General features: G+C 40.5%; 1 protein-coding gene across 2 annotated transcripts; it reads right to left on the bottom strand.

Annotated features, from left to right (window-relative positions):
- Window positions 1-719: 719 nt before the first annotated feature.
- On the bottom strand, window positions 720-15,076 carry LOC310876207 (cholesterol 24-hydroxylase-like). Of its 2 annotated transcripts, none has more exons than XM_083789662.1 (15): window positions 14,839-15,076; window positions 14,677-14,754; window positions 13,175-13,256; window positions 12,884-12,957; window positions 11,505-11,591; window positions 10,685-10,823; window positions 10,044-10,157; window positions 9,773-9,935; window positions 8,103-8,165; window positions 6,242-6,314; window positions 4,465-4,549; window positions 4,036-4,146; window positions 3,604-3,692; window positions 3,106-3,172; window positions 720-1,825 (listed from the first exon to the last, which is right to left on the bottom strand). In XM_083789662.1, the coding sequence occupies exons 1-15, from the start codon at window positions 14,985-14,987 to the stop codon at window positions 1,682-1,684; spliced, it is 1,518 nt and encodes a 505-aa protein (XP_083645788.1). In that variant the 5' UTR covers window positions 14,988-15,076; the 3' UTR covers window positions 720-1,681. The 2 variants fall into 2 exon arrangements, with proteins under 2 accessions (XP_083645788.1, XP_083645789.1); XM_083789663.1 differs by having other exon boundaries at window positions 3,604-3,671.
- Between the last annotated feature and the right edge of the window lie 7,998 nt (window positions 15,077-23,074).

Genomic DNA, 23,074 nt, shown 5'->3' with positions numbered 1-23,074 from the left:
ATGTTATTTAATTACTTATTTTTACACAGAAACATAATGTGTGTCTTTACAATAACTGTAATGTAATAATAATAATAATAATGTAATGTAATAATTATTAATTAAATAGCCTTATTTTATTCTGAAGGCAACCGGATGTCTTAAATTAGCTAGCTCTCAGACAGGAAGTTCTAAATTAGCTCAAAAGACGGAGCCAAAGTAATAGCAGAGGGGTCGATCGTTTCCGATTCCTCTGCGAACTGCAAGCGCCATCTTGTGGTCTAACTGTGGTAACTCACTCAAACTTGTCCAGCAATGATTTTACATAGTACATGACATGGACATGCAGTACAACAAATATAATACACAAGCACATACACACAGAAACAAAACCTTATAACCAAATATTACAAAAAGCAGGTGCATAGCCTATGCCTTTCTCTAGTGTGAGGTCAGTTAAGAGTCTTTTAAAAGTAGTAGTAAATGAAACAAGGACATTCAACTTCAATTTGTTTTGACAATTATTCCATAAATGTGGAGCATACACCCTGAAGGCAGTATCTCCCAATTTAGTAGTAGTTTTTGGTGCCTTCAACAAAAGCTTATCTTGTGATCAATAAAATAATAAAACTATTTCAATATTGGTGTTCAAATTATTGAAAACAGCAGTAAACATGACATGGAAGCCGGATGAAGAAGCTATATAATGGATAATATGTGTGCTCACGGAAAAACACGGATCAGGATAAACAAGTATTTTATTTGAACATTTATTGTAAATTAAAACAAAACAAAAATGCAATCCCTGCCGTCTTATCCATAGGTCATCTGTGCATACCAAGTTATATTTCAAGCTTTTCAAACTTTTATGGGTCTATTAAAGAGTCAAAGACCAATTGAATTTAGCAATATAAAAACATGTTAATATACATAAGTCTAAAGCATTGGCAAGCACTGATAATGAAGCAAAGGTCACCACCACCACCTCTCAAATTCTCAATCAACATTCATATTCAGACTTAAGTGATAGTGTTTGGTTCATGATGGGGAAGCCATGTTAAACTACATTTACACTATGTTCTCACTTCTCATGGTACTAACTGCCAGTGCCTGGTGTATACAATGTTAACTTAACTAACCATAAACTAGTTAGGCAGCAGGCTACTGAGGAGTTTAGTTCTTGTCAGCAAGCGATGCATACTATGATGAGGTATACGCTTTAGTATAAAATCAGCCTTAATTGTGCAGCGTGCAAATAGCAAAACATTCAAACAGTGAAGTTTTGTGCGTGCGTGACTGCGTGTGTGTATCCAGTTTGATAGATGCATTAGTACACAGACCCCCATTTGATAACATTTTGTATCTGTGGGACCCCAATCTACACTGTAAAAGGAGTGTTTAACTGACTCTGGGAGGATACAAATAGAATTTTATTCCATTTGAACATTCTCCGAGTTACAGACACATAATTGTGCATTTGGTTACAAACATGTTAGCTGGGGATCCCCTGGATCAGTGATCTAATCCAGGGGATCTCAACCTGTAGGTCGGGGCTTCTAAGACCTTTTTAGATCTGCTATTTCCACAATATGTATCTGTGGAACCGAAAATGTAATGCCTACGTTCCAAGGGTGGAGGATCCCCAGTTCAAATATGATTATTTTGGGTGAGTCACAGCCTGAAAAGGTTGAGAACCAGTGATCTAGTCCTTTCTGTGACTGATGGCACATACTACTCCGTTCTTAGGCCTGATAGTGCCCATGTCCTGGATGTCAAAGCACTGTCCAGGAATCAGGGCGAAGTCAAACCTCTGCAGCAGTTTTGCCATCACAAGCTTGGCCTCCATCTGAAAGCACACACCAACACCAGACTGATCAATGATGCGTGTGGATGTATGAGTCAGGGTTAAACTAAAACTAAAATATGTTGACAGTAACGGTTACAAAAGGCTTTCACATAATGTTTTAGTGGCAGGTTTAGTGGTAGCCCTGTAAACATGACTCTCGTATTCATACGAGAGTCATGACGCAACTTCACCCTGGTTTTTGCAGACGCTACATTTACAAATAATTAAAATATATAAACATTCGCATTTCAAATATAAAGTACTCACAAAGTGTCCCACGGGTGTTAGTTAGTAGCAGCGCCAGCGATTAGAATTTCTGCATCCCGCGTTGTTTAATAAAAAGCATTTTTATCCGAGGTGTTATTTTGCCATTGGCTTTCAACTACGCGCCCCTATCGGTCGGGAGGAGGGTGGCACTCGGTGTGTTCGATATAGGTACGCTGACCGCCCTGCCAATACAGACTAATAGGAGAGTGCGCTCCCGGTGTGCAACTGTGGATTTCCCAAACGAACCCCGTTTGAAAAAAGTAGCCGGAGAGCTCGGACAAAAATGCTTTTTATTAAAGAACGCGGGACGCAGCAATTCTAATCGCTCGCGCTGCTACTAACTAACACCCGTGGGACACTTTGTGAGTACTTTATATTTGAAATCTGAATGTTTATATATACGGAAATCTTGTAAATGCAGCGACTGCAAAAAACAGGGCAAAGTTACTGCATGACTGTCATGATAATTATCATGGCAGTCATGTTCCAGGGCTAGTTTAGTGGCAACATCTCAGTCAGATTTTCTTCAAGCATGGTGGAACAGTCCGAGATACTTAGGTAAATCACAAGGTGGAATTTGTCATTACAGAGAGGTTGCAGCTTGTGGCAATGGTCTGTAATTGTTCATATCATTATATAATTAAGTAGCACAAGTAGCCCTGAACACATGAAACTGAAACTAAACAAAAAATCACACCCGTATAAAGTGAGGGGCGCTAATATATTAAAGTCTAACTCATGTTGCTATGATTAGGTGATGTAAAACAAACGATAAATTAAATTATCTTTATTGTTAATGGCATTTAATGTTTGTGTTAGGGACAACCTGACGTAAATCTTCCCTTCATTGTCAATGGCGTTTGTAAAAACAAACATTAAACCTGTACGCCCTTCAAAAAACGAAAATGAGCAATGCAAAACTAACTAAAACGATGTGTGTGTGTGCGCGTGCACGTGTGCATTTGTTTGTGTGTGGTACAGGTACAGGTTTGTGTGTGCATCCGTGTCCATACCTGAGCAAAATTCTGTCCCACACATGATCGTGCTCCCAGAGAAAAGGGATAGTAGCAGTAGTAGGGCCTTGTAAAACAGATGACACAATTTGTTATTACACAATAAAGTGACACATAGTGATATACAAAGTATACAAAGATAAAACCTCAATGATCATTGAGGAATTTACAGTGTGTGCACTGCAAATCCTTGGACTCAGGTCTTCTTTTTACCACATGTGCCAGTAGTAGGATCAGTAGCTAAGTTTCCCACCTGCAAACTTTGTGTTTTTTGGAGTGCCTGGCCAAATTGAAAGCAGCGTTGCCATGATTCAGAAATTGAATGGTTTGAATGGTAGTGAGGGATTGTTTTTCATCACCCAGACTGTATTTTACCTGTACCATCTGCCATCTGTATTATTATGGCTATTTTCACCATACAACACCCTTGTAAGACAAAGTATAAAATGAGTGGTTACATTTATTACCATGTAAAAAATGTCATTGTTAGTGACTTACTTGGGAGCATCTGGGTGGAATCTGTCCGGATCAAACCTCAATGGGTCCTTAAAATGTTGCTCCAGTCTCTGGGCCACATAGGAACTGAACTGTGAATGTCATGGGAAATCCAGTTGACATCTTTCTATGAAATTTAAATAACTATATATACTATACTAGTATAGACGGTTTCTAAACTGCCCGCAGCCCTCCTATGAGACACAGACTGAGTAGAAAACAATCGTGCCATTTTATCATGATTATTAGAGGACCTATTATATGAAGATAGGTTGAAAAGTGGTGAAGTGGTCCTTTATAGAAATTATGAAAAAGCTAAATCGTAAAATCGTGAAAAAAAAGAAAGAGCTGACCAGATACCCATTTTAGCTTCCTTAAACCTTCAGTTGAAGACATGTTGCTTTACAGGAAAACATTTGTAGCCAAGAGACTCACAATGGACACGGCGCCTCCAGGAATGGTTATTCCATTGATGACAATCTCTTCCATTATGTCACGAGATGTCACTGGAGCTGGGGGATATAGTCTGAGAGTTTCTTTTAGTACCTGACGGGGAAATTGTAAGGAGAGAAATCCATGCTTGAGCTAGAACAGGAAATTAAATGGTTCTATTTTTAGAGGAAAGCATGTGTGAAGCCCAACACACACCGTCTGCGAAGCGGGTGTGCAGCGACGCGGCATAGGCGTTGCCGCACGGCAATGCCTGGAAAATAGAACAGTGGCGTATCGGAGCGTCAGGTGAGGCGTGAACGCACGCCAGCGCGCGTCGGACACCGCCGGTGTGGGATAGGTTCATTGAAAATAACGGAGCGCGGCGTTCGCAGACAGTGTGTGTTGAGCTTAACTCTGATATGTATACTGTACCTGTGAGAGGTAGGTCAGTTTGCCCAGGTCCTCATAGGCAATCTCCCGCTTCATTCCGATGACATCATCCACCTCTTTCTTTGCTCTGAGAAATTAGGTAATAGTTCATGTGGGACAGAAATGGCTTACTCTAATTTATACTCTGTTACATGACTATCACTTAACCAAAATGTACCTAAACTGTATTTTCAACAGTGTCAGGTTGAGAAAAAGAAATACAATAAAAAACACATTTCTGTCAAGCAAAAGTGTTGTGCGGCAAAGCATAAATTTGTATTATCATTAATGTTTATATAGTGAGAGTCCATTTTAATGTTGAGCACTAAACTCGTATAATAAAAAGCATTGACAGCCGAAACAAATTATTCCAGGGAGTGAGCACATTGTCACATTGTCTACTAAACAAACTGTCAAGGCATGAAACCCTTTTGTAACCTAATCCAGGTATACTGCTGCAATTGCAATATTTCAAAGGGAAAGAAAGTTAATGTGCAATGTAATTTCTATCCACCAGAGAGTGTTAGTGTTCATGTTTTCAACTAAAGACAGTAACTTAACAACATTGAAATATCTGCAGGAAATGTTTGAAATAATGCTCTAATATATTGTTTAACGCAATACTGTATGCCTGAGGTAGCCTGTTTTGAAAAGTTCCACTCACAGTCACAGACTAACAGATGGGTTACCACCCATTCTGTGATGCCTAGAACAGGCGGTCTGAAAAATATCAGTATCATTATGAAGTACAACTCAGTGACATCCCAAAGATGTACTTCATAATGTTACATAATGTTACTAAGGTATTATTAATGACATAGTAAAATGTTGAAAATGAGTGGTATTCCCCTTTAAGCACACGTGTTCATTGTGGAATCCTATAGTGTATTATTGCAATCATATATTTCTGTGGTGGCCATGAAATGCACTCTTCTTAAAGATTATGTGACGTGAATTAGTTATTTTTCCGTTTCTTTTAGTATAGGTTTTATGACCTCAATTACACCCAAAACAGAAAGAATGCAGCCTTAATTTTAACTAACTTTTAAGTTTGATTTTTGTAGAAGAGCCAAACTAATATTGTTTATGCCGTTTTCTTTGATTGAATAATTGATTGAACACACGTGTACGATGTACTATGGTTTGATTTGGGTGTGTACTTCTAAATAAAGTGTTGATTATAGTGTAATAATCTAACTATAACTAATATTATACTAAAAAGGTGAAGGGAAAAGAGACCTTTTTACAGTACAATAATGTTTCACGTTTCCACATACAAAAACAATTACACAATAATCAACACGGCGTATATGTTCAATCAATCGTTCAATCAAAGCAAACAGCATAAACAATATTAGTTTGCCTATTCTACAAAAATAAAACGTACAAGTTACAGGCAGTTCTCTTGTATCATACCGTATACTTGTATTATTTTCCACCACCTCGCAGCAGAGATCAGACTATCCAGCGCAGCTATATCCACCTCAGTGGACAGTCAAGACGGGCAGTGTCGGTAGGCCAATCAGAGGCAGGCGGGGCGTTACAATGTCTATGCTCAGCCGCACATTAGATACACGCGTTGAGAGTATACCTATGGTACTTGAGGAAATGGTTGACATTACTTACAGATATTTTTCCAGGTTCTTTTATGCTAGCTTCACAGTAGACAATAAAGTCTGTGCATGTCACAGTTGAGCAAGTGAACACAAGCACCCTCTAGTCACTAGAGTCTAGTGGATAGAACTTAAATGAATACATTTAGACTCTTATCATGTCTTACTTCTCTAGTATGTCAGGGTGTCTTCCTAGCTCGATGATGCAAAAGCCAAGATGATTAGCAGTTGTTTCTTGCCCTAAAAAAGATTCAATATTAATTACTAATTATTAATTACTTGAATCGGTAACATAAGACAAACACTAGCTACCTGGTGATTTTGAGGGTGGCATGCCGCATTATAGGCGGAAATTGTCAAAAGATTCCAAAATGGTATATTGGATTGTATAACCTGGGTGGCTGTGGCTCAGGAGGTAGAGCAGTTCGGCGGTTCAAATCCCGGCTCCTCCTGTCCACATGTCCACAAGTGTCCTTGGGCAAGACACTGAACCCTACATTGCCTCCAATGAGTTGGTTGGTGTGAGCTTTCCACCATTGGTGTATGAATGTGGGAAGTGAGGACGCTGGCGTCGACTGTTCGCCACAATTAATGTACGAATTTCAATCCGGCTTCAGAACATCCCACTCCACTGACACATGCCTCCTCTATTTGAGTGACCACATCAAACACGAGGTGGATGCTGGCAAATACTGCGGCATGGTCATGCTGGACCTTGACACCGTGAACCACTCCATACTGGTTAACAAGCTAAAAGCTATTGGTTTTGATAGCACATCAGTGAGCTGGATGCAATCCTACATGGAGGGGAGAGAACAGATGGTGGAGGTGAACGGAACACTGCCCCCCCCCCCCTCCCAGTGAGCTGTGGCATTCCACAAGGAAGCATGAGCATACTAGGGCCTTTACTGTTCCTAATATAATGTAAACGACATGACATCAGCTTGTGACTGCAACTTGTTCTTGTTCGCAGATAACTCAGCACTGCTGGTCTCGGACAGGAACAAACTGCAGATTGAAAATGCCCTCAGCTCTGAACTCGGTAGAATCTGCACCTGATAACAAACTATCTTTACACCTGGGAAAAACTGAATCCATTCTTTTTGGATCAAATAGTAATCTCAGCAAGGCAGATGGCTTCTCGGTTAGAGTGGGTGACAATATTATCACACAAAAATATGAAATTACCTACCCAGGTTCCATCATGGAGGCAAATCTTTCCGGTGATAAAATGGCCACCAATGTAATCAAAAAAGTCAACCAAAGAACAAGATTCCTACACAGGGTCTCCTCACTGGTCAACAAAAACACCTTGAAGACCCTAAAAGGAGCCCTAGTACAAAATGTCTTGGTACCACAGCACCTCAAAGGCCCTTAAAACTAGGCTCCGGACTTCCCAAAACAAACTGGTCAGGCTCCTACTTGGCCTCACCCCCCAAATCCACCTCACCCCTGTCCACTTTGACAAGCTGGAATGGCTTAGTGTTGACGACAGAGTACAGCATCTTGCAATGGGTCTGGTCCACAAGATTCAATACACCACCAAGATACCCATGTACATGTCAATGAAGTCCACACCCACAACACCAGAAAGAGTTCAACAAACCATGTGCAACCCAGATTCGGCACAAACAAGGGACTAAATTATTTTCGCTCCTATGCCACCAAAATGTGGAACGCCCTACCAACAGTAATTAAGACATGTGAATCCCTTGACTCCTTCAAAACCTCTTTCAAAGGGCACCTACGGACGGCTGAAATTCGAAACTAGCCCCCGTAAAATCTGAATCCCCCCCCCCCCCATCCACCCCTTTCTCCCTCAATGTATAAGTTTCTTTTCCCGTTTTACCTCCATTATGATGAATTCCTGTTCTGTTCTTTGGCAAAATAGAAGTGTATATTTATACGTCTCTAAATGTTTTGATGAATTGAACAAGGTGGACCCTCTTGTAAACAAGTGTAATGCTTTATTTGGTCGTTTTTGTATTGAGTTGTGCTTGAAATGTACTGTAATTCAATCAAACTCACCCGCAATGAAGAAAGTCATAAAGTTGTCCACCATCACTTCGTCATCCTCTTCCGTGGTTTCCCCTGTAATGAAAAATAAAGTGATTTAAAGCTGCAATCCATAGCCTTTTTAGTGAATACATTTTTATTTTGACCAATTTATGAGTTGGTCTCTCTGTTCTTCTATTGAGAAATGCAGATCCTGTGTTCAGATATAGGACCACTACTGGTTGACAATATGTATTGATTGCATGAAGGTCAAAGCACAATTTATCCTTTCATGTTTGAGACATGCTTTCTGTTATAGCGGTGCAACAGAGAGGACCTCTCACACACACACACACACACACACACACACACACACACACACACACACACACACACACACACACACACACACAAGTGTAAATAATGTATTTTTTGTTGTTTTTGTTATTTTCCATACCTATGTTTGATTACTTTGTCTTACTATTTGTATATTACTATTTGTATATTATCTTTGGTGAGAACCACATATAAGCCCTCCCTGGCTTTCTTTTCTCACCTGCAAACACTTCTCTTTTATTGATGTTACCTTTTTTGTACTGTTTTTATTGTGCGAATAAACTAAACTTAGACCTCTTTTACCCATTTTTGCACATAAACTGTTATTAATTGAACAATATTTGCACAGCACATTGGCACTTTGTCTATTTGCACATTATTAATAGCACAGTTGTATTTTGCACATTACATTGGTAATGCTAAGTGATAATTGGACGCTTGAGATGTCAGTGACAGTCTAATTGGGCTGGTCCAAGTCAGAATGGCAGAGGAGGGTTGTGATGCTGTAGTAGAATCATTAGTGGTGTAGTTCAGGGAGTTTTAATATATTTTATGAGAGTTCTTGTATTTATGTATTTGTATTATTTGTCAATCTACCCCATGTCAATCTTCACATGGTGAAGTCGAAACTAAGTGCCTCAACTGAGTATAAAAGGTTGCCAGTAACAAACAGATTTGGTTGTCATCTGTGTTGGAGCTCCTGTCTTTTTGTGACGGTGATTAAAGCACGTTTTGCACAAGCGCGTCTGTACTACTTCCAGTCACTTCTAAGTTGAGTATTCCAACAAACTAATACACAACATGAAAGACATAAAAGTTACGGAATTGCCATTTGAAGTAAAACTTAATTTAATACGTATATAATACGTATATCTAAGATTTAACCTATATTCATTTCATGAATTTGACAACATTGAATAATACCAAAATAAGCTTAAACTGCACACTTGTTACTAGGACTTGGCGATATGGACAAAATATAATAAACTAGTGGTTCACACCCTTTGGCATTCTGCTCACATCTAGCGTCACGCGTCAAAATAAAATGATTGTGCACATGGTTACAAAAATGTGAGCAATTGTGGGTGTGCAATTGTGGGAAATGTAATATAGGATAATATAATTATATATTTGTCCAAATAAATAGGCCTACATCAATGTAGATATTGTGACTATTGTATTTTGACAATATATATATATTTTTTAGAAATTATTAATAATAGTGAAAATAACCCATTTACAAGCTCACGATGTGGCACAATGTGACATGACATTTGGAAACACAATCTACTACCAATATTGATATACCGGTAACAGATATATTTCCCAGCCTTAATGTTTATTGTAAATTATTAAAGATGTGCAACCTTTGCCAGCAGTTTTAATGATCTGTGTGAGGATGTCCTTGGGCACATCTTCACCACTGTGCACGGCAACCTTTCTGTCGTTAATCCACTTTGCTCCTGTGGTACGCAGAAACTGGCATGCCTGCTTCACCTCATTGACAAATGCCCAGTTCTTTGGGTTGTACTGGAAAGGACAGAGTTTTAGGGCTCAAACTCATGAATATGTTACACTGATACATGGATTATCTAATCTTTTCAATTAATCTCAGGTAAATGTGCCGTGAATGCATACCTGAAAAAGGATGTCTCGGATAGATAAAACCGTCCCCTTCAGGCAGATCTCAATGGATTTGGGTAATGGTGACTCAGCTTTTATCAGCAGCTCTAAATCCACCCCAAACGCAACCTTCATTTCAAACAATAGAGGCCACACATAAAGGAATTTAAACGTCGTCAATCTTCTCACACCCTATTTCGTCTTTTATATTTTTACTGTATTTACCCAGGGAGGTAGCTTAATTTCAATTTCCACGCTCTGCATAAACACACATTAAACCTGGGAGCAGGCCAGTACACCAAGTCTTATAGCCTACTGTTGGCCACTGAGTAGCTCCACTGGAGCAGTTGGAGGTTTGGTGCCTTGCTCAAGGGTTAAATATTGGGCGGCAGTGTCTCAGGGGCTAGTGCGGACGAATTGAAACAGTCTGGTTCTTGTTGCAATTCCCCGTTTACACTGGGAGTGCGTATCAAGAAATGGTGCTTTAAGTTGGTAAACTGAAGAAAAGCATGAACCTGCATACGTCTACAAATGTATAGTCTATGGCTATGCCATGAAGGTAATCTGATGTGTACTGTTTAAATGTTTGTCATAAAAACTGTTGCAATATAGATGCTGTGAAAAAGGATATGTCAGGACAACTAAGGGCACCTTACCCTGGTAATAATGTCAAGTGTAACACCGTTGAGTAGGTGGAGCATGTTGACTTCTGTTTTGCTATCTGCAGCTTCTTCAAGTTTATTCATGAACTTCTCTGAGGTGTCATTGAAGGTGCCTGTCAAACCTCTAAGGTATCTACAAGGAGAAAACAACAATGAAGCCTTCATAATAATGCACACTTTTATGTGTGATCATGTAAAAAATAAAGAATTCACTGTATAGAGCACCGAAGTCCTGACGTAACTCGCTCATCCCGACGATTCCCCTGGTTCGCAGAAGTAATTTCTCTATGGAGAATAACATGGGGTGATCTTAATATCGTCTACTATAAGCGTTGTGGTCCAAAAATAAACAAGCTGTCTCGGCGTTATTGTTAGGGAGGTGTCTCTGTATCGTTTGCAACAGTCAGTCACTCATATATGATACAGTCTGCTTCTAGCGAAAATCTAACTAATTCAGCAGCAGTAACATTAGCGTTTTCTCTCAGTCAGTTGATTCTTCATATCCATATGAGTGAAGCGGCCGGGGTGACATGTTTATTTTTCAAACACAGTTGTTATATGAGGCGATCTAAAATCGCCTCAATGGGGATTTCAATGCAACTAAACAAATACATGAACCTGGGGACTGGCGCCCTCTACTGAAAGTGACGTCAGACTTCGGTGCTCTATTTTTCTCTGTCTAAGGAGTCATCCTTAAATGTTTTGTAGTTGTTCCCTGTACTGTTAACAGCTGCCATAGGTATCTTGAACTAAGTGAATGGCAGAGATGTTTATTATTATTATTACAAAAGAATTAATTGCAGAGATGTCTTACAGGCTGCTGAAGGCAGGGTCCATCATGCGTCGCTGTTTGTACCATTGTTCATGGTTCTGTGCTGTAAGCAATCCACTGCCAAGGAACCTTGTGGAGAGATAATAGTCAGGCTTGTGTGTGTGCGTCACGTGCATGCATGCGTGCGTGCGTAGCAGTGAGCACCCTAGCTAAGCTACTTTCCCATGGAAAATAAAAGATAGGTCTAAACTATATTAGATGTTTCAATCATTTTGACATTGCTGTGTAAACCTCCGCTATCTAAACAATGTTGTCCTTCCTGCCCACATGGCCAGGGCATAATGGAAAGGATTTACAATGAACCTCGCCCAGCTGACTCACTCCACAGCAGTGGTTCTCAAAGTGGGCGCCGTCACCGTGGCCTCAGGATACTTTGATAATATTTGGAATTAATAAATATCACTTCAGTTTAACCACTAAATGTTCAGGTGGTGGTTAGGCAAGTATGGAGTTATTTTCAATTTGTCATACTGGAAACTACTATTGAATATTCTCAAGTTTTCCTCGTGACACACACTGTATCTTAGGGAGAAAGATTTACATATTTACGTAGAGCAATGACATAAATGTAAAATTATATAAAGTAACAATGTAACTCAGGGATGAAAAGGTTTATAAATAATTGAGAATTACTGCGGACTGATCTAGAGTACATAGCACTAGTGACTAGGGTCACTAGGCTAAAGTCTAAAGGTCATTACACACTGGCGAATTAGCGATGCGATATATTCGTGCGAATAATTCGCATTTAAAAAAACCCAATTGAAGTCCATGCAAGCTTCCACATCAGTGGCGAATGTGCGAAAATGCGACCGTTTTCGCTTTTATTTGTTCGCTCTGGTGTCGTATTTTGCAGAGATTCGCAGGCGAACTGCAACATGCAATATTTCGCATTTTCAAATCGCTTATTCGCATCACGTCGCTAATTCGCCAGTGTGTAATGACCTTAAGTGTCGTATGACGGAGCATAAATTAGGATTCAAGGTAGAAGCAATGAAAAGATACGATTTTAAGAAGATTTGGCAAATGTTTTTCTTTATATGGTTGAAAGACAAAATATAGACGAAATAAGGAAATTATTTGTTGTTATATTTGACACTGCTCTTCATATTGTAATTATGTAATACTTTAACGAGGCTGTCCTAAAGTGGTCATTTGTCCACCAATCGACTTGACACTTAATTAGGAGTTGTAGCCAGGGGTTAGCTGAGTGGTGAACATTGCTCTTGTCTTCATGTCTTTATGTATGTAATATTGTTTTGTTCTACAAATTTCAGTGTGAACTTACAATAAATTACAATATCATATCATGTCCTAACAGGAGCACCTTTGAGAGTTCCTGGACTAGTGAATTACAGTACCTCTGCCCAAACAGACTGAACGCCTTCTGGTAGACCATCTTATCTTTGGGATACTTTGTGGACATGAGGATTTCCTGCAACAAAGAACAATAACAGAGGGCCAATCCAAAGAATAACTTTTTTTCTTTTTCTTTTTTTGACACATTTGTTATGACGAATTGGGTTAACCCTGTAATTAAACAAAAGTGTGAGTGTAAAAGTAGACATGACAGTACACTAGCATTGATGTTTGCTTTTCATGTGTCAGCACTCAGCAGGTCCCTCGTGCATACTTTAAGCCCAGGTGTTTACCTTGGTGGCCTCTGGACAGCTCACACCCAGCATGACAGTACCCAACATGTTGATCCTGTACACTGGTCCATAGCACTGAGTCCTGTATGTAGAGAGCAGCATGTCATCAAAGTTTTGTTACTTTCCACCAGGATTGGTGGTGATCTAGTATGAAATTATGTGATTAATGGGCCTTGTTTTAGCAATTCCTGCACATCCACACCAGAGGTCCTAAACACAAACCTACTATGCTATCCTTTAGAGTTTAGACTTTAGACCAAGTGTTTGACTGTACATTTCTGTCTAATAAAGTAATCAATCAATCAATGTTTGATGTCATAAATATCCATTTGTCTTCAGTATTATTGTCTCCCCCTCACAGTATGGTGACCTCTGCATGTTTATGTTTAAAGTGATATTGCAACTGAAAACTGGACGTGTTCATTTAAACGAGCAAAACGGAGATCATAATTTTTAAATGCAGTCTTGCTGCAAATAATTATGTCCGAAGTATACTTAGGCCCACAAAACCCACTGTAAAACCAAACTAGGTGTAAAAATTGACTTTTTAATGGATAAACAGGTAAATTCAGTTTTAAAATCAGCTTTTCTTTTCCAGCTCAGGGTTTTATCGAAGGTGAAGCCTTTTTTAATTTTTGTAGATTTTGAAAAAGTTATAGGGCCTACGTGCTTTATTACTACCCGCCTGGATTAGGCCTACTGCAATGCTAGCCAGGGTTGCCAGCTTGTTGACAAGCACAAGAAGGCGTGACCACATTTTATGCAATTCTGTGCACTTTTATTTGTGTTTTTGTTATGTTATGTAAAGCACTTTGGTCAACTCTGTAGTTTTTAAATGTGCTCTATAAATAAAGTTGGATTGGATGTGTATCTACATGTTTATGTTTGCAACTGAAACTAGACATGTTCATCATTAACCCTCTAAGACCCAGCGTTGCTTTTTAGCAACAATTTTATTTTAATTAATTACTAAATTATTATTATTTTTTTCTGTTCTTTTTTCACCTAAACGTCATCAGTGATGTTCATTGCAATGCCATTTCAATGCCATTGGTCATGATATTTGCATATAAATACCCCCCACAGAGGCTGAAATTCACACAAATTAAAAATGTCTGGACTCTGTGCGATTTTGAACATTTTTTAACCTAAGACTTTTGACCTTTACCCTAATAAAAGTAGGTACAATAATTGTAATGTATGTTTTTTTGTGATCATTAGAATGTCTAGAACATGTTTTATTCATTATTGTGAAAGATATCCCCCAAATGTAAATTATTAATTTATTATATAATTATTATACATTTTTCATCAAACTTTATTTTTTTTTATTTTTTTCAACATATTTTTAGTTTAGTTTTTAGTTTTTAGTTTTTAGTTTTTAGTTTTTAGTTTTTAGTTATTAGTCTTAGTCCTAGTAGTACAAAGTAGTAGTAAGGTTGAAATCTATTTTTTGAAAGTAGAAATGAATGCGGGTGTTAGAGGGTTAAGAGATTTCTCACCATTCCAAGAATTGTTCGTGCAGGTTTCCCCTTATCGTCGTCGCCCTCACTACTGATGGTACATGTCCGAGGAAAAAACTGTTCAGGGACAAATGTAAACATGTGAATAGAATTATTATTCAGCGAGAAGTGAGAGCAAAAAATGTTCCTACTTAAAATCACCTGTCTCTTGGGGGTCCAGGAATGTGATCATACTTCCAATGACTGTATTTGATCATACAACAAAACCGGATAAGTGCCACTAAAATCAAAACAAACACAAACAAAAGTGCATAACCGCAAAAGCACGAAACGAGAGGGAAAAAACCCATGTCTGTCAACAGTCAATAATTACTCTGAAATCACTAAATAAAGTAGTTCAGCTTTACGACACAAGAAGCAAGGCGCTGCTTTCTAGTGGTCTGAACTCTGAAGCCGAGTTCACATAGCATAGGGTTATAAATGATCGCTAAGAAAACAAAGCCGGACTAACTGCCACGAAAATATAAACAGACAAACAAAAGTGCATAACCGCAAAAGCAGGAACTGAGATTTAAAAACCCATAGTGTCAAAGAAAGAACAGAAAGATTATCTCCTGACACAAGTTCACACAACATGAGCAACGTGTTGGATTAGTATACAACAATATATTATTTAACCGTACAAATAAAACTATCAAATGTTATGTATGGCAAAGGTGAAAGTAATAGCAGAGGAGTCGATCGTTTCCGATTCCTCTGCGAATTGCAAGCGCCATCTTGTGGTCTAACTGTGGTAACACACTCAAACTTGTCCAGTCAAATTTACAATAGCACCCAGCTGCAGTCTCGCAGACGAGACGTGCTCCGTGAGCGGGCCGTGCTTTAATAATACCAATTGTGTGTGTGTGTGTGTGTGTGTGTGTGTGTGTGTATATAATATTTTTAATATATATTATATATATATATATATATATATATATATATATATATATATATATATATATATATATATGTGTGTGTGTGTGTGTGTGTGTGTGTGTGTGTGTGTGTGTGTGCGTATACATACATATATATATATATATATATATATTATTAGGGCTGTCAAACGATTACATAAAAAAAAATACATTAGTCATGATCAATGATGTCCAAAATATGCCATATATTTCTGTAGACTATGGGCGCGTTCTAGCCCCTCTCGGAACCCTACATAAAGCTTTTCTGAAATTTTGATGAGTTTTATGTAGGGTCCCTGGTCATGACTATATTTTCGTATGGGAATTCCGGAACGCGGAAGTATTAAGAACGCGTAAGATTGAATCTGCGTTGTGTGACGGCATTTTTTTGCTTGAGTTATTCTGAATTCGGGAACTTTAAGTACCTATACATCCCGCTGCGAATATCTCCTGTGGCGCGGAAGCCGTTAAGTATTTTTAATCTTTGTTTGACCGATTTGGTCGCTTTATTTCTTCTTGTTTGTTTACCGTTTATTGTACCGCCTCCCGGTGTGCAGTTGGCTTGTGCGGCTACGTCCCTGCCTCTGATCTGCTCTGTCATAGCTATAGCGCCACTAGCTAGCCAGATAGGCGGTACAATGAGGTGTCAATAAACAAGGAAGGAAGAGAAGAATCAAAGTGACCAAATCGGTCAAACAAAGATTAAAAATACTTAAAGCTTCCGCGCCACAGGAGATATTCGCAGCGGGATGTATGGGTACTTATACTTCACATATTCAGAAAGCCTCACACGGAAAAATGTCACAGAGCGCCGACAGGCGCTAAACATGTTGTTTATGTTTAAGAATGGCTGCGTACCAGGTGGCATGGTAGTGGTGCAACAGGACCCAATGCACTGGGTCGAACAAATGTCAGAAACTTCAGTAGCATTGGGTTCTGCTTGGAGGGCTAGGCGCGTTCGGAAATAGCACACTGCATGTGCAATGCAAACTAATAGGCGAGTGCGCTCCGGTGCGGTATTTCCGAACGCGCCCTTTATTGTTGTGGGAATAGAAAGATAAATAACAGTAGACCATCTTGCCAATCAGACTATGTCACGGACTCACGGTTCGAGTCAAGACAGTGTAGGAGGACTCAAGTGCAAGATGAGGGGCAGAGGCAGCTCAGTTCAAATGAATATATTTATTATATCAAGCCCGATGAGTAGGCAGTCAAAACACAGAACAAAGAGTACAAAGGGAAACACTAAACTGGGAAAACTAGGGGATCTGAAAATACAGGGCAAACGAGAAGTCAAGGAACAAGGTACTATAACGAATACTCACAGTGACAAATAATAACGAACCAACGGAGAACTGAAAACACAAGGGCATATAAATAGACATAGACTAACTAGACACAGGTGAAATACAACAGACAAATCATTGATTGATTGATTGAAATATTTATTAACAGTTTGTAGAATTTACAGTACATTTTAAGCACAAACTCAATACAAAGACTGTCAACTGTGAGTGGACGACCCAATTAAGCATTACACTTGTTTACAACAGGGTCCACATTGTTCAATTCATCAAAACATTTAAAGACATACAAACATTTAGAGACATACAAATAGACATTTCTATGTAGCTAAATTCATCATATGGGAAGCAAAAAAGGGAAAAGATACAATATACAGTGAGGGAAAATGGGGTGGGGGGGGTGGGGGGGGATTCAGATTTTACAGAGGCCAGTTTCGAATTGCAGCCATCCGTAGGTGCCCTTTGAGAGCGGTTTTGAAGGAGTCAAGGGATTCACATGTCTTAATGACTGTTGGTAGGGCGTTCCACATTTTGGTGGCATAGGAGCGAAAAGAATTTAGTCCCTTGTTTGTGCCGAATCTGGGTTGTACATGGTTTGTTGTACTCCCTCTGGTGTTGTGGGTGTGGACTTCGTTTACACTAAGGAAGTATTTAGACAGGTACATGGGTATCTTGGTGGTGTATCGAATCTTGTGGACCAGACCCATTGCAAGATGCTGTACTCTGTCGTCGACCCTAAGCCATCCCAGCCTGTCAAAGTGGGCAGGGGTGAGGTGGGTTCGGGGGGTGAGGCCAAGTAGGAGCCTGACCAGTTTGTTTTGGGAGGTCTGGAGCCTTGTTTTAAGGGCCTTTGAGGTGCTGTGGTACCAAGAGGTGGATGCATAGTCAAAGAAACCTTGTACGAGGGCTCCTGTTAAGGTCTTCAAGGTGTTTTTGCTGACCAGTGAGGAGATCCTGTAAAGGAATCTTGTTCTTTGATTGACTTTTTTGATTACGTTGGTGGCCATCTTATCACCGGAAAGATTGGCCTCCAGGATGGAACCTAGGTAGGTAATTTGATCTTTTCGTGTGATAATATTGTCACCCACTCTAACCAAGAAGCCATCTGCCTTGCTGAGATTACTATTTGATCCGAAGAGGATGGATTCAGTTTTTCCCAGGTGTAAGGATAGTTTGTTATCAGCGAGCCAGGTGCAGATTCTACCGAGTTCAGAGCTGAGGGTCTTTTCAACCTGCAGTTTGTTCCTGTCCGAGACCAGCAGTGCTGAGTCATCTGCGAACAGGAACAAGTTGCAGTCACAAGCTGAAGTCATGTCGTTAACATATATTAGGAACAGTAAAGGCCCTAGTATGCTTCCTTGTGGGACGCCACAGCTCACTGGGAGGGGAGGGGACAGTGTTCCGTTCACCTCCACCATCTGTTCTCTTCCCTCCAGGTAGGATTGCATCCAGCTCACTGATGTGCTATCAAAACCAATAGCTTTAAGCTTGTTAACCAGTATGGAGTGGTTCACGGTGTCAACACAGGGATTGGCTGGGAGAGTAACAGGACACAGGTGGGGAACACTACACTAATCACAGGGTTAGACAAGGCAGGTAAACATGGTCAACACAGGAAACCAAGAGACACTAGATACTACAAAATAAAAGGTAAAAGTACACGGATCATGACTATACCAGTAAGACGCCCTGACCCTGAGGGCGAGAAATTAGGTCACGTGCACACATCTGCCTGGGTGACGGCAGACTGCTGGGCGAGCGCTGGTGCTTTGGCATGGGGGGGTCAGATCAACATATGGAATTAATTCTGTACTGGCCATTGAGCGTGTCTACAGTGTACAGGGTGTACAGGGTTGATGAGGGCCCAGGTAGGGCCGGGCCTTCATTTTTGGGCCCGGGCTACTAATAACTTTGGGGCGGGCCCGTCTAGAGTTTGAATGGACAGGTATCAGTCAAAAGGGAAACATCGAAGAGGAAGGACGGGTGGGGTAGGATCAACATATGGAATGTCAGAACAGGTCGGCTCCATATATGGAGATCTAAGGGTTTGAGGTCAGATGTAGAGTTGCTGGCCGGCTCAGCTCCATATAAGGAGACCTAGGTGATGATCCAGTCTTTTCCATGTATGGCTATCCAGGATTTGATGAGGTCAGTGTCGTGATCTTATATCATATATGGAAACGGCCATATATGGTGACGTGACGTGTCACGAGGCGTGATGTCATGAGGCGTGACCATATATGGAGGCATGACACGAGGCGTGACATGACACACTTACTGACTGACTGACGGGAAATGCAGGTTTTCATAGTAAACAGTGGCCTACAGTCGCAACAACACATTCTTAAGAACTTTGTCACCCAATGCATATGGGGGACAAAGTGGTCTGTGGTCTGTGGTCTGTGGTATATGGTCTGGACAAGTATCACTTGTACAGGGTTATAACAACTTATTACATTACTTAAATGCCTTGATATCATATGTCATATTCGACCATATATAGGCCTAGCATATTGCATATCTTTTTATTACTTGCGCAAGTAGAGCGCGCAAGTAATAATTTCGCCCAGTCTCTTTCGCCGTGACAGCCAACCCGCCATTTGATGTTTATGCAAAAAAAACATCAAATCTGTGCCTGTTTTGCTGGGACCAGATTACACAAATGACCATATTTCTTACATCATCATTGATAGCTAGTCATACGTATACTATATACATAATCAGTGAAAATAAAATAGCAAATTGTGCCTGATCTGCTGGGACCAGAGTACGTGGTGTGTATATGTATGACTAGCTCTCAATGATGACTAAGAAATTGTCAAGGCAGACATGACAGAAATATGGTCATTTGTGTAATCTGGTCCCAGCAAACCAGGCACAGATTTGATGTTTTTTTGCATAAACATAAAATTGGCGGGTTGGCTGTCACGGTCTTTGGCGCAAAGTAACCACAGTATACCGCTAATCAACTTACAACTACATACTCTATATAGTATATGTATATGTATACGTATGTCTTACGTCATCATTTAGAGCTAGTCATACGTATACTATATACATAACCAGTAAAAATAAAATAGCAAATTGTGCCTGATCTGCTGGGACCAGAGTACGTGGTGTGTATTTGTAATAATACACACCACTAGGCATAATACTAGGTGTTTATATGCATAAAGTAGGTAGGTAGCAAATAGTTACACCTAATGATTATACATTTCAAACGTTCCTTCACAGAGATACTGAGATTTAACAGTTTACAGCGGTCGAAAGTACTTGCGCGCGCTGCTTGCGCACTAGTTGGCCATTTATGGCCTACTATAGTGCAACAAGCAAGTATGCACTCAACAGAGTGCAGTTCTAGTTATTGTTAGATTTGCATTTCTTAAAATATGCACACTTACCAACTAATAAGCTTTCAATGAAACTATTACCTACAACAAACTACATCAAACTTTTCCAAACCGAGCACGTAATTTATGATTAAGCACAGCTGGTACTATACACCCGGCATTTAAGCGCGCACCAGCAAGTGCGTGTCGTGCACGCGCATGATGTTGCGCGTGCGTGCGTGCATGTGCGCTTGTGCACGTGCAAGCGGGGGGGAAAACGCACTTCCGGTCCCTCACGGATCACCGCCCTCACGGAGCACGGCCCCCTCACGGAGCACGGCCCCCTCACGGAGCACGGCCCCCTCACGGAGCACGGCCCGCTCACGGAGCACGGCCCCCTCACGGAGCACGGCCCCCTCATGGAGCACGGCCCGCTCACGGAGCACAACAAACGAGCAAAATATGTTCCTACTTAAAATCACCTGTCTCTCGGGGGTCCAACCGTCCAGGAATGTGATCATATACTTCCAATGACTGTACTTGATAAGACAACAAAACCGGATAAATGCCACTAAAATAAAAACAGACACAAACAAAAGTGCATAACTGCATGTCTGTCAACCTACAATAATTACTCTGAAGTAGAGATGGTCAGCTTTACGACACAAGAGCGAATGGAACACCTTTCCAGAATGGAATTTTCAGAACAATGGAGGGGGGTGAGCCATTCATTAAATGTAACCATGCATAATTTTAATTTGACCAACAACAACAACAAACTGGTTCTAAATGTTCTCCTTTGACAAACAACATTGATTCTAAATGTTCTATTATGAGAAATAAGGTAAAATAAACATATGTTTATTTTGGGGCGAGATATCCACGCTTTGGCAAAGGGGCGAGACAGCACACAGCATAGGGTTATATAAGTTCATCTCGCATAAACCAAGGACATAAACACGGAAGGCGACTTGACCCAAATTGACCGCCGGCCATAAATATAGGGAATGGCTCAGGGGCCGCAAGCCTACGCGTTCAGAATTTTGAGGAAGATCATTCTCCTTTCTACTGGACCCTCTTGTAAACAAGTGTAATGCTTTATTGGATCGTTCACTCACAGTTGACAGTTTTGTATTGAGTTGTGCTTGAAATATATATGTACTGTAATTCTGCAAACTGTTAATAAATAAATACTTCAATCAATCAATCATAACTCAATGGACATCGCCTTGGTCGGATAATCTGATAAATTACCATTCAATCTCGTAATGGCGCAACATTGGCTCCATAGCTCAGTGGTTAGAGCACTGGTCTTGTAAACCAGGGGTCGCGAGTTCGATCCTCGCTGGGGCCTGCCATAGAATGTCATTTTTCTAGGATATTATCCGAATATGATGATTTCATTACAAACACACCTCATTGTGCATTGTCAGATGATTCCCATATTAAAATCCAATAGCCTACCCCAGATTCCCAGAAGCAAACCAGGAAGCCATTTTTAGCCAATTTTACATGGAGCCGGTGAGGGGTGGCCTACTCTAGTGTCCACGGAATGTATCTTATCCTCAGTTTATCCTGTCCCTTTACAGGTGTACGTGGACAGGGTGACCAGCAGGGGGTGCTCTGTACCAGTTTATCCTGTCCCTTTACAGGTGTACGTGGACAGGGTGACCAGCAGGGGGTGCTCTGTACCAGTTCTTCAATTTCCAAAGTCACGGTATACCAATGTTTAAAAACGGTCGTTTAGACTTTAGAGAACCATCACTGTTCACGTGATGAGTTATTTATTATATCCCAAAGGTGATCCCTCGATCTGTACCAGTTCTTAAAATTGTACAGAACTTTTAGTCTATGGCTATGGACCAGAGCTAAGCCCTGCCTAAACTTCTGGGAACTCGGATTAATGAACCAGTGACTGTGACTCAATTCTGTGTGTGCTTCATACCTGCACATATTGCTTCCAATATAACCTTCAAGCTTGTCTGCATTCTTATCTTCAAGACACAGGACATATCATATTTTTGGTCCAGGGTCTTGGCTCTGTGTAAGCGCTGCAGGCTGCAGGCTGTTTGATGTTGTTATGGCTGGCTGTCTGCCTTCTCAGTTGTAGGCTACCCGGCTCTGCACTAGGGCTCCTCTCATGTCCAAAGGTATTGTTTTTGCTGGCTGCTCTTTTGATTAGGCCTACATTATCAACAGAGAAATGAACATGCAGGGCAAACAATAACAAACAAAAAAGATGTTATAATATCATTCCTTTGAGGAATTTCAGATATTCAGACTTGTCTGAGGATATTGATGGCCAGGCTTTATTGTGCTCACTGTTCTTGTTGTTCTTGTTCGCTAATTATTTATACTTAAAAAAAAAAACATATTATGCAGCAAGGGGGCTCCAGAGGCTTTGGCTATTTTAAAGGAACACTGTTCCTTCATCAGCTGCCACTGTTGCTGATGAACCTAGAGATGTTGCCATTCTGCTGACGTCTGCCATGCCCATGCCATGCCCATGCCCACCTCCAGTAGGCCATGCCCATGCCCACCTCCAGTACCTGCAAAGAAAGCAGCCAAATAACAGGCGGACAGAGAGTTTCACCTCAAACTAGAGACAGAGACAGTGGCAGATAGACCGGCTGGATGGGAACCATGAGGTTCCCAGTTCGATCCTGGGCTCCCCATGAGTTAGTGACGAAGTGTCCTTGAGCAAGGCTCAAGACTCCTCATTGCTCCTGATGTTCAGGTTGGTGCCTTGCATGGTTTCCTCTGCCATCGGTGTGTGTGTGTGTGTGTGTGTGTGTGTGTGTGTGTGTGTGTGTGTGTGTGTGTGTGTGTATGTGTGTGTGTTTGTGTG

This window comes from Protomyctophum parallelum, assembly GCF_964188405.1.
Source record: "Protomyctophum parallelum genome assembly, chromosome: 19".
NCBI classification, from domain to species: Eukaryota; Metazoa; Chordata; class Actinopteri; order Myctophiformes; family Myctophidae; genus Protomyctophum; species Protomyctophum parallelum.
Note: the sequence above shows the minus strand (reverse complement) of the source record. Positions and strands in the feature narration are given on the sequence as shown.